Below are 12,513 nucleotides of genomic sequence, written 5' to 3'. Positions count from 1 at the left end.
ATCGCAGGACACCCATCCTTCTGATCATCACTGAGCTCCTTTCTGGACACACAGGCCAGCCTAGATGCAGCCGATCTCCCTGGCCACACTTTCAGTGGTTTCGTCCCAGGAGCCCTGCCCTGGAACTCCGCCTGCTCCTCTGTACTCCTCCTCCTACATGTCATACACTCTCAGACTTTCCACCTTTGTGCATGCTGCTGCTCCTGCCTGGGCTGCTTCTTGTCGGAGGCCCCCCGAAATCCTGCTCACCCCTGAAGACCCTGGAGAAATGCAATCTTGCCACCCCCGCCGCCAAGTCGCTTCAGTCATGTCCGACTCTGTGCGACCCCACGGACTGCAGCCTACCAGGCTTCTCTGTCCATGGGATTCTCCAGGCAAGAACACTGGAGTGGGTTGCCATTTCCTTCTCCAATGCATGAAAGTGGAAAGTGAAAGTGAAGTCACTCAGTCGTGTCTGACTCTTAGGGACCCCATGGACAGCAGCCTACCAGGCTCCTCCATCCATGGGATTTGCCAGACATCTTTGCCAGTACTGGAATGGGGTGCCATTGGCTTCTCCCATGCAATCTTGCAGTTTTCCCTAATCTTGCAGATAAAGTCAGTTCCTCCCTTTCGGTGTATTCATGGCTTCTCTATGTATAAGCATCTGAATCCCTGTGACCTTCTAAGAGGGTTATTTGCTAATACTGCATCTCAGTATTAGCAATACAGACAAGGCGGGCACTCTGAACACTCATGTGCCCAGTGGCTGGTTTCCAAATGTTTGTTAAATGGAACTGAAAGTTGACAGCTGACAATTCTCAAGTTGACAAAAGATAGACTAAGAGATTTGGTCACCAGTTTCTCCCCATGCCCTAGGAAGCTGGGCATTTCAAGTTTAGCAAGAAGAGGAGAGAGGTTTCAGATGTTTCTGAGTCATTGACAACAGTTATGACTTTCAAATTAAAGATGCTGTTCTTGATCGCACTTGATACACACCCTTACAGGGATGACCTACCAGAATCTTTAGGAAAATAGCCATGAGGCAGATCCAGTGGGTCACAAAGCTATAAAGACACCTTATACAATCCTTCATTAAAAATATTTGCTTCGAGCTCAATTTAAGTAAACCACTGGGGGCCTCTGGTGTGGAATGGGAGTCTGGAGGAAGTTATTAGGAAGAGCTGCTCGCTCAGGATCTGATGTGTGACCTCTCCCCAGTGAAAAAGGACAACAAGGCTTATTTGGAGGCTGCAAGGCTACACAAGAACCAGGAGAAATAGGAGCCACTTGATTCAGCCTCTGGGATGAGAATCTGAGGAAGCGCAGACTCCCTGGGGAAGACCACCTAAGGGAGAATTCTGCAGCTGCGCAAAGACCTCCCCTCGGGAGCTCTAATTGCCTGCCTGGAGGGACACTGTCCGACGCCCTAAGGCTTGCTGTGAAGTGATGGGGTCACCCAGGCTTTTGCTTCCCTTTTGCTGTGCTGTGGACAGTTTGGACACGGGACCCATAATAATATTGACTGTGCTGACCAGGAAGCCCCAGCAGGCAGGAGCCTGGTTTTCCCCACTAGCCTAGAAAACTGGAGGACCCTCCCCAGCAACACCAGACCCCACAGAAAATGCTATTATTACACCTATATAAATTTTACTATGGCAATTTCCTCAGTTTCCTTTAGTCTAATAGACTTTACCCTACTTGGCTTAGCAGATGGATGACGTTCCAGGGGGTTTACTAAAATTGAGTTAACAGGCTCAGAATTTTTGCCCCTCCATGGCCTATAACCGCATCAAAAATTTTTAAAACTCAGCAGGTAAAACTAAGTCGCCTCATTCGCATGCTGTTGAAATTCTGTGAATCAATTTCAGGTAAAATGCCCTACTTTCTTGTCATTCTCCAGGGTGCTCTGAGGAACACTTAATTGCGTGGAAGAATTTAATTTCCTGACTTTGGGGAAAGTCCTGTGGAATTCAGAGGCAGTCTTACAGCCAGGGCAAATATGCATTTTCATCTCTGTCCTGAATGGGGCAGGGAGTGGCTAAGACAGTTTGGAGAGCAGTTTGGGATGGCAAACGGGACCTCCAGCCACGCAAGGCCACTGGCAGCTGAAGAAGGCAGATGGGCTCAAAAGGTGACTTCTGTGGACTCAGGCTCAACGATGATGCTCCTCTGTTATGGACTCAGGGAGACACAGCCCGAATGGAAATTAGATGGTGCAAAGGTTTTCTCAGCTCCAAGGGAGCCTTGCAGGGCTGGGGGTGGGCAGGTGAAGAGGGGAGGAGGAGGGAGACTGCTTTCCTGAGGATGTGACTGGAGAGACAGAACTTGCTTTCATTGTAAGGATTACACCGCATGGTTCCGTTTGATCTGTTGTTTTTCAAATTCCCTTTTGTTCAGGTTTGGGTTGGGGAGGGTCTACGGGGCTTGGTGTCTAGAAATTAAAAGTTATTGTTCCTGTTCTCTTAATCATAATAATGAGTTTGGCTTGACAAGGTCAATTAATTATTCGGGATTAGGAAGCAACACTATTATACCTATCAGGCAGGTAAGAGGGGAGGGCTCTGAGCAGAGAAACAACACAGGCTAAAAGAAGGGCTGGTGTTTGCAAAGCTCTGTTTATTGTCTGCAAGTCACTGGCTGCTGCCGGCTATTCCCTGGCCTTTTCCCTTTCTCTCTGGAAGGGACAGCCACATCCTGGCTTCCTCTGCTCCTTTCTGCCTTATTCCACAGACATTAGTGGAGGCCCCGCTTCACGTGAGCTCCAGAGCCTGTTTGACTCCAAAAGGCAGGTAATTAACTATCAAACAATAGAAAGGATTTTCAGATTAATTCTGCCCAGGAAGAACTACGAAAACTCATTTACACCAAACAAAAGGGAGGGGTTGATTTGATGCTCCAGTGACAAAAGAGAGACCTAGTTAGGGTCTAGAAAACGGATAAAGGTCCAAAAGCTTGTGTTATTATTATTATTATACCAATACCTCCACTTTTACAAGCACTGTATTCTACTCTTCTCTATCATGCAAATGAGATTTAAGCTCAGCAGGTAGACCACCAGTCAATTTCTGCCCTCTGATAAGAAGACAACAGCAGAGGATGAGATGGTTGGATGGCATCACCGACACAAGGGACATGGATTTGGGTAAACTCTGGGAGATGGTGAAGGACAGGGAAATCTGGCGTGCTGCAGACCATGGGGTGGCAAAGATTCGGACCCAACTTAGTGACTGAACACCAACAACGCGGAGACCATTCCCTAAGGTTCCCTAAGACCACCAGGGCGGTTTCCCTGCACTACCAGGGCTTTTATAGATACAATTAGGGCTTTGGGGAGGTCTTCCATGCTGTCCTGAATTTGAGAACAATTCAGCACAAAGCATTTTTGTTCACTCTGCTTTCCAGAATGGGGCCTCTTGAAAGGAGCAATGAAGACAAGCGTAGAGCTTTTCCGAGAAGCTTGCTTTGGCAGCCGAATCCAGAGGGGGAAAGAGTTAAAGCGTGTAACTGAACTGGAGAAGCGGCCTCTTATTAATTACACTCATAAAGCAGGGCACCCTGAGGTCAAAGAGATGGAAATCGCTAGACCCAAATTTTAATAAATCGTAGATGGAGCTCCCTCACTCTGGTCTCAGAGATTACATTCCGGCTGCCTAAGTGGGCACGCAAACCCCTGGGTGGTCTTTTTTACTCTTCACAAACTTATTTTGAATGGAGAATTCAAGGCATCAGAAAATCAAGAATTCCTAGTGTCTGAAGCCCCCCTTTCTGTTGCCCCCATGTCGGCTAAAGCCCCCACCCTGCTGCCTCTTCAGCACAGGGCCCTTTAGACGAGTAAGCATCACCCTGCCCCAGGCTCCAAGGCCAGAATCTCCATGTCCTGGTGGACGCGCCTCCCCCACATTCACATACTTATTCAGCCACCGAGTTATTGCTCTGCTCTTTAGGACAAAGTTCCTGACTCCGGACGTCCTTCTCTCTGAAGCTAACAGAGGAACCCCAGACCTACATCTTTCCCCACAGTTTTCTCTTGTATTTAAAGCACCACCATCTTTTCTAATTTCCGTCTTCTCTCCAAAATCCCATCCCTGTTTCCACCTCACACCCGGCCTTTGAAGTCAATGAAGCCCATTTGGCTTCAGCACCTGCTGCCCAGGTGATGGTTCAAGGCCGCTGGGGACATTCCATCTGCACCCTTCAGTACAGGAGCCACCACCCCCTGTAGCTCTAGAAGCATCTGAAATATGGCCAGTGTGACTGAAGGAGTAGATTTTTAAATTGCATTTGGTTATAGCTAATTCGAATTTAATTTAAAAGCCACCTTGCTGAGCAGCTACTTAGCTCACCTGTTCTGTCTGTCTCTTATCCTTCCTGCCACCAGCCCCAGCTGCCTGCCCCCACCTCCCTCCCACACCAGCTCCAGTACCGCTCTCCACCCAAGGCTGCCCCTTGCTCCCAACCTGCCTCGGACACTCACCCCATGTGACTGCCCAGGCTCCTCCCCAGACGCTGTCCCGGGACAATGCAAATCAGAAGCACCATCAACTCTATCCTGCTGGCTGGTCTTACAGGCCTGGCCATGAAGGTTGAGTTCCCTGGGCTTTCACACTCTCCCCTCCTTTGCCCCGGGGCTCTCCATGGTTTGACTCCAGAGCTGCTCCTTCGTTCCCCAGGCTGCCCATTGCAGGGCTCTCCCTGCCGCCCAGGCCTGCCTCACCCCCGTCTCCACTCCAGTCACTTCACCAGTCCTGCCGGGACCTTTGGAAACCACCCCACTCCTCACCAGCACTGGAAAGCTCTGGGAGAATATAGGTAGCTCCAGAGCTATCCATCTAAAAAAAAAAAAAGAGAGACACAGAAAGTACAATGCAACAACTACAGGTAGTGAGAAGAGAAGAGACGGACCCACTAATAAAAGGAACTGAACACCCCTTCTTTCCCTTTTCTTTTACTATAAGGATGTGACAGATTATCAGTAGGTTTGTTTTTTTTTTTTTAGCTTTTTGAATGTTGAGTTTTATTTATTTATTTTTTTTAATTTCTCCCAAATCTTCCCACCCTCTCCCTCTCCCACAGAGTCCATAAGCCTGTTCTATACATCAGTGTCTCTTTTGCTGTCTCGTATACAGGGTTATCGTTACCATCTTTCTAAATTCCATATATATGCGTTAGTATACTGTATTGGTGTTTTTCCTTCAGTAGGTTTTTAAAATATCCTAGGGAACCAAGGACAACTCTAGAACTTGGCACAGTGAAAGGTTTGCCCTGAGGGGTAGAAGGGCTGAAGATGCACTAAGAACTCGAGCTCTGGAAGACACAGGAAAGGAAAATCCTAGCCTTCAGCCCCGAGCTTCAGCCAGAGGACTGACCATTGCCCAGCAGCCCTCGGAAACACGCGAGCCACATAAGTGGACCAGTCTCTGTAGAGAAGGTTTCTGAATGCTATTACAATGTCTGATCACATACCAGAGGGGTGAGAGGACCCAGGGGTTTGGAGGAAGTTGGTGCCCCAGAGGGATTTAGCCAAAGTCTACACTCCCAGAGGGGCTTCCCAGGTGGCGCTAGGGGTAAAGAACCCACCTACCAGTAGAGGAGACATGAGACATGTTTGATCCCTGGGTTGAGAAGATCCCCTGGAAGAGGGCACAGCAACCCATTCAAGTATTCTTGATGGAGAATCCCATGGACAGAGGAGTCTGGTGGGTTACAGTCCACAGGGTGGCAAAGAGTTGGATACGACTGAAGCAGCTTAGAACCTAAATTCCTGGGGAGGGTTTGGAGGTGGCATGCAAGTCCATCCACTCCCCATGAAGGGGAACTCATGCTTCATGGGTGGCATTTCATTCATCTTCATGTGCCTAGAGCTGGGCCAGGGTCCCGGGACAGAGTTGTTCTCAATGGTGATTTATGCCCCACCCTCGCCTTTATGAATGAAGGCGAGGGTGGGGGCGCATACAGAGAGGGCAGAGTGGCTGGTACTGAGACAGATTTAAGGGTGGAACCAGGCCTAAGCAGGGGATAAACACACAGAATCACAACCAGAGAGGAGACCCAGTAGAGAGAACAAGTGGGGCAGTAGGGGTATTTGATAGGAATGAGGGAAACATAATCTTAGACTTCAATAAGCTCATGTGATCCTGTGAAAAAAAATTACCTTCCTTTTGTGTGGGTTTATTTATGTACGAAGCTGACTACACGTACCCAAATACACACACTCTTGGGTAAAAATATCAGTTTACTTCCTTTCTGCTGCTGCTACGATGTGTGTGTCTGTCTGTGAGTGTGTTTTTAACGATCACAATACAGTTTTGAAAAGTTCATACATCTTTCATTTCAACACTGTTCTGCAAAAGTTTGAGCGGGGATGACAACAGAATCCAGAAGTCCGCTTTTGCAGGGAATGAGGGTTTATGTTCAGTACAATAAATGATCCCAAGATAAATACATTCTTACAAAAAATCCTGGATGGTGATGCATCCTCTTTCCAATACAGAAACAGGGAAGCTTGGCTGTATTTAGTTTGTCTGATTGCTTTTAAGAGCGGGAACAGGCTGGCTCCAAGAAACCACGGTCCTCTATTCATTAAAGTGTCAATAATGCCCGGTCCAGGCACATCGACAGCAGATTAGCTGGGGCTGAGTCTGTGGACAAGACCAGAGCCTTTTTTAACCCGGCTCGTTTCCAGATCAATACACCCATCAGCATTCGAAAATTAGCCCAAGATGAGATCTCGATACTCAGGGAGGTGTGTCATGCTCAGAGGCCACCGCTCCAAGCCAGAGGTATAAATGCTGAGCTGCAGATTAGACACTTTCCATCAGCGCGGACAGGAGGGAGCATTGCTGTAGACCCCATCCCATATCCCCTGCCCCTCGCGCCTCCCCACCCCTACACACTCAACCTCCCCTCCTTGAGTCTACGTGAGTCCTTGGGGCTACAATCCAGCCATTTGCTTCAAGAAGCATTTGTTAAATGTGCACTTTATTTAAGACACCTGCCAGGCACTCATGGTGAGAGTGTATGGGTGCGTGGGAGGAGGGAGAGGGGAACTTAAGAAAGAAATGGCACAAACATGATCCTTGTTTGCACAGGGGCTTCCGAGTTTCTCACAACTCCTTCCGTTTTCTGGCTCCATAAAAGCCCTGCTGCCTAACACAAGTGTCTGTGATGGTGCAGAGTTCCTAAGGTCTATCGGTCAGTGTCAGACACTCTCGGCGGTAAGTGTGTGTGCATGTGGAGGGAATGGGGCGAGGGGCATGGGGTGTGGCCTGGGACACACCACTTGCTGCAACCCGAGCCACTGAGGCATCCTTGAGTCCCGCTTGCAGAAGAGGGATTCTCAGCCTTCTTCTGGCCAATTCTTCGCAACAACACGTTCACCCACGGAAACCATCTCAAGGAGCAAAACCTATTCTTCCGTTAGTGATACACTCTGATCCTGTCTCTGTAATTTCATTTCCTTTAAAAAATGCTGCTTGTACTCAGCAGTTTGAAAGATATTCATATATAGAACCAACAAAAGAAAAAAGCCATCATCATTTTCTTTTGGAAAAAGGAGAGGGGAAAAAAAAAAAAAAAACATAGAATGCACACAACGTGGTGTGACCAAGGTGTGTCGCAGCACGAGGGGCTCAGAGGCCTCATCGGCCTAATCCCTGAACAAGTGTCCCTCCAGCCTGATCTCTAACCATCACTGCCCACCGACTTGCCTTCCCCAATCGGCACCCTGACCCTGGCTGCCCTCTCTCCTGCCTTCTCCCAGCTTGCTCCCCGTGAATCTTCTAGCTCCTTCCTATTCATCTTCCTTGAAGCACCATCCTGCTCCCTGTGTTTTCACCCACCATCCACAGCTATCTCCTCCCTGTGGGTGTACTGCCAAGGGGGTTGCTGGCGACCGGGGGCATATCGCCCCTGGCCTGCCATCTAGGGGGATGAAGAACAGGAGAGAAACCCCAGCAGAGGGCCCAGCTCCATCACTTGGGGGCTTCACCTCTGAGGTAATACAATAAGGTATCTGGTCCACACACAACTATGTTTTTTAAAAAGTTAAAAACAACTATATTTTTTTAAAGTGAAAGCATGAGTCTCTCAGTCTTGTCCAACTATTTGCGACCCCAAGGACTGTAGCCCGCCAGGCTCCTCCGTCCATGGTATTTCCTAGGCAAGAATACTGGAGTGGGTTGCCATTCCCCTCTCTGGGGATATTCCTGACCCAGGGATCGAACCCGGGTCCCCTGCACTGCAGGCAGATTCTTTACTGCTGAGCCACCAGGGAAGCCCTAGCTAACACTTAGATAGCATCTCTGTGTGCCAGACCCTCTTCTGTTTCACACTCCAGTACGTGGAAAGTGTAATCCTCACCGCAGACCTTTGCAATACTGATTCCATTTTACAGAAGGAAACCGTGAGACGCAGTTGGTAACTTGAGGTTCCCCCAAGCCAGAAAGCGCTGGCTCCCTGACAAGGAACCTGTCTGTGTGGTCACCTGTGGTCTGAATGTTTAGCACCTGCTCTGCTTATGGGGAAGCACAGAAGCTCCAGGGAAGCACAGAGACAGCAGAAGTAAGAGAGAAGCAAAAACACAGATCCCAAAAGCTGGGGGTGAGTTGAGAGGCTCTGAGGAACAGGAGGGGAGTGGGATGCAATCAAAACATGGAGAATCAGACACAGGTATTAAAGGGGAGACATGGTCCCGGGCTGGAGGGGAAAGAAGAAGCAAGCAAGCTGCAAACAGCAGAGGTGGCTGTCATCATCCCAGGTAGGTGTCTAGAGCATCCGCGGTCGGCTCTGCCTTCTTTGCAGGCTGTGTGAGGGATGGCATATGTGCAGAGCCAGAAGAGCTAACACGCTGCTCTGAAAATAAAGCACGCTTAGCGCTGGATAGAACCTTTAAAAAACTCAGAGGAGAAAAAAGCCAAGGAAAGAAATAATGAGGAGATAATTTTCTGAGACAATACATTATTGGATGAGGAGCAAAGAAAAGGCCCCAAATCCTAGTCCTATTCAATGGGAAAATGATTTGAAATTTCAGCATCTAAGGGCAAAGCGAAAATTAGGAAACCGTCCTGGCCAGATGGAACAGACAGTCTCATTTAAATTGAGGATCACAGTGAAAGTGTCAGACACAGGCCCTCCCAGCCACCCCTGGCTGGCCCCAAGGCTGCCTACCTTGCACGATGAGGTGGACGCGGGATGTCTTGGGGTGGTTGTCCGTCTGCACGGAGCAGGTGTAGGGGCCCTCATCGTACACGTCCACATTCTGGATCTCGATGCTGTACTGGGTCTGCGTGTTGCTCAGGAGGACCACGCGGGGGTCTAGGCACCACTTGTCATTCCCGGCGTAGAGGATGGTGCTGCGGTTCAGCCAGGCCACCCGGGTGACCCGATTGTCAATCGTGCACCTGGAGAGAGGACCAGATGGGTAAGTCAAGGGGACCACAAAGAAAGAGATGCCATCAGGGTCTTCTTGGCAAGACTGAGATGACTGGGCACCCTGCTCCCAGTGTACACGCAGGCACCTCCTGTTTGCTTTGGCCTGGGTTTCAGCATCAGAGGCCTTGCAGAACTGCAGCCTCAGCACACTGGCTGAGTGACCCTGTGTCTGAAAACCCCTGAGCACAGAATGGTTTCAATGGTCCTAAATATTCAATAGCTATAACCTGGAGTCATTGTCCATCCCAAGAATAGCTCGGCCCTGGGACTACCCCCACCTCCCCTCCCTCTGAGATTTCCATGATATGCATGATAATAATTCCTCGCATTACTTTCTAAATGTTCTGGGTGTACTAAGTTGTCCAGTACTCATAGCAACGCCACGAGGAAGGTCCTATTGGTGAAAAGAATTGAAGAACGAAACACTGAATGCATCTCCTAAATCACACAGATAATAGCTGCTAGATCAGAAACCCAGACTTTTAACTACTAAACATTCTTCCTCTCATCTCAGAATAGCAGATTCCAACAGAAGGCTTTTGAAGTCAAAACTAAATACAGACCACCACCATTGCTATTTCTCTTCATTACACCCAGGGGCAGAAATGTTCAATTACTGCTAGACTGAAGGCATTTTCCAAAATCTCAAAACTGTTCGCACGTGTAAAAATAGATTTTCTTTCTTTTATTTCTGCATCTGGAGTCCCCAAATTGTGGAAGCTCCCTTCTCTTTTCCTGCACTTTCAAATTTCCTAGCTACTCTGGCCAAGTCCTCATCAAGTTTCTCTGCATTCATTTCCTTCTCTAGCTACACAGGATATGTTCTATGGCCTGAGGCTAAATTCACAAAGGCAGTGTCCTGATCCTGAGTATAAGGCTGGAAATAGCAACAGAGCCACAGTAGGTACAATATTGCCTCCAATTTATATCTTCTTCTGCAGAGTACAAAGCGCTTTTACATCCACACTGTGATTCCTGCAGCAAATTGCTGAGATAGATGATCTTACCATTCTCCGCCTTAAAGATCAGGCCTCCAGGATCGGAACGGTCGGATAACTTGCCCAGAACAGAGAGCTGGGGGTGATGGAGTCAAATATCTCAGCCAGGTTCTAATTCCTGGTCCTGGGTTCCCCTTAGGATGCGCAAAGGTGAGGTTTTCAGTGGGGAGGGACAGTTGCTCCCATTGAATTCTCAAAGTTCTCTGTGACCATAAAAAGCCTGAGGACTGCTGCCAGGCGTGCCCGCTCCCCCAGGCGGTCCCTCTCGAGACCGCTCTCCTGGTCTGTGCATCCTTTCCACTCATACTCGTGTAAATGTCACAGGATCATCACTGGGCCTCTCAGGCGCGGGTGTGGAGGCTTGCTGAGAGCCCCTGTGGGGAAAACTGCTCAACCAGAAACACCTCTGCTCTGCTGTCCAGCTCACTTTGTGCCGCTTACTGATTTATTTTTTTTTTTTTGGACAATAAAGGAGAGAAATGATGCGAAAGCTGACCAGTGGAGTATTTCTCAAAGTGGGTATGGACCACTTGCATCAAAATCAGGTGAGGTGTTTGTTACAGATCTTCTTGTCCTACCGATTCAGAATCTTTTGGAAGCCAGACACACGAATTCCTAACAATACCCCAGTTGGGTCATGTACCCACCTAAGTTTGAAAAGCACGGATGTAGAGAGCGGTGTCCAGGACCAGGCTGCATGATTTGTGGTTTTCAGTGCAAAACGCAAATGCAGAACCCTTTGTTTAAGAATTATTAAGAATTTCAAGATGGTGAGAGCACGGCATTTAACCAGAGCCGGGTCCAATGTGAATAAACACATACCCTGAATGGGTGACACATTTTATAAATTTCCTTGGACTCTTACCAAAATGCACATTCTGATTTGGTACATCTAGGGTGGGGCCTGAAATTCTGCACTTTCAGTAAGCTCCCAAGAGATGACAATGCTGGCGGCCCCCAGACCGTTTCTTCAACAGCATAAATCTAGAGGGAATCATATGCATATGAGGGCTTGAGGAGCACTGAGCTATTAATAGCACTTCACCACAGGAAAGTGTGATCAGAAAACCAGCAGATGAGCATCACTTGGGAGCTTATTTGAAACACAGATTCTCAGGCCCCCACATCAGATGTAATGAACTGGAACCTGTATTTTAATAAGCTCTCCAGTCACCAGAGGCACTTGCAGGCTGGACCGGTCTAGAGCACACTTACTGTCAGCTGCGATAATAATATCCTGAACATACCTGAGAAAGTGCAGCCAATAGAGGAAGCACCTCATGCTGGACCTCCCCTGATGCTGTGCTTTCCTTGCACACCTGATGCTCTTCCTCTCAGGCGACCTCATTGAACTGTGGATTTGACCCATAATGGTGTGAAATCCCTTAAGAACAACACACTCCACAGCCTGCTTTGTTGGCAATGTACCTGGGATGTCATTCATATTCATGACCTTAAGGGTGACCGCTGCTCAGGATTTTGCTTGGATGCAAATGGAGGAACTGGCTAAATTCATACTCACGGCTAATGTTTACTGAACACATATTACTATATGCTAGGTACCCTGCAAGTCTCTGGGGCTTCCCACGTGGCACTAGAGGTAAAGAACCCGCCTGCCAATGCAGGATTTTTGAGAGATGCAGGTTCAATCCCTGGGTCAGGAAGATCCTCTGGAGGAGGGCACGGCAGCCCACTCCAGTAGTCTTGCCTGGAGAATTCCCCATGGACAGAGGAGCCTGGCGGGCTATAGTCTATGGGGTTGCAAAGAGTCAGACACAACTGAAGCGACTTGGCCCACACACACTGCAAGTGTAACCTGTGTGTTATTTTGTCATCTTGAAAAACTTGGTTGGGTTCACTTATTACTGCCAATTTACAGATGAGGCTAACTGTGTCTAATAAATATTATCCAAATGAACTAAGATGACCCTGATAGTAAGCTGCAGAAACAAGATGCAAACCCAGTTTTTGTTTGTTTTCCCTAAAGCCAGTGATCTTGAATGTCCTTATCCAGGGCCTCTCAAAAGTCCCCATAATGGGATGAATTGAGAGAGTAGCATGGAAATATATCCATTATCATATGTAAAATAGATAGCCAGTCAGA

General features: G+C 48.3%; 1 protein-coding gene across 4 annotated transcripts in view; it reads right to left on the bottom strand.

Annotated features, from left to right (window-relative positions):
- NTM (neurotrimin) overlaps nt 1-12,513 on the bottom strand; it is a 964,763-nt gene that overhangs the window by 173,194 nt on the left and 779,056 nt on the right. For all 4 annotated transcript variants that reach the window (XM_086384149.1, XM_086384152.1, XM_086384150.1 and 1 more), the window contains exon 3: nt 9,148-9,380. In XM_086384149.1, coding sequence (XP_086240275.1) covers nt 9,148-9,380 — 233 coding nt within the window. The remainder of the gene's footprint in view (nt 1-9,147; nt 9,381-12,513) is intronic.

This window comes from Bos grunniens, chromosome 29, assembly GCF_055505025.1.
Source record: "Bos grunniens cultivar Pamir isolate PY7600 chromosome 29, Bosgru_T2T1.0, whole genome shotgun sequence".
NCBI lineage: Eukaryota > Metazoa > Chordata > Mammalia > Artiodactyla > Bovidae > Bos > Bos grunniens.
The sequence above is the reverse complement of the archived record's forward strand: the minus strand, read 5'-3'. Positions and strand labels throughout refer to the sequence as shown.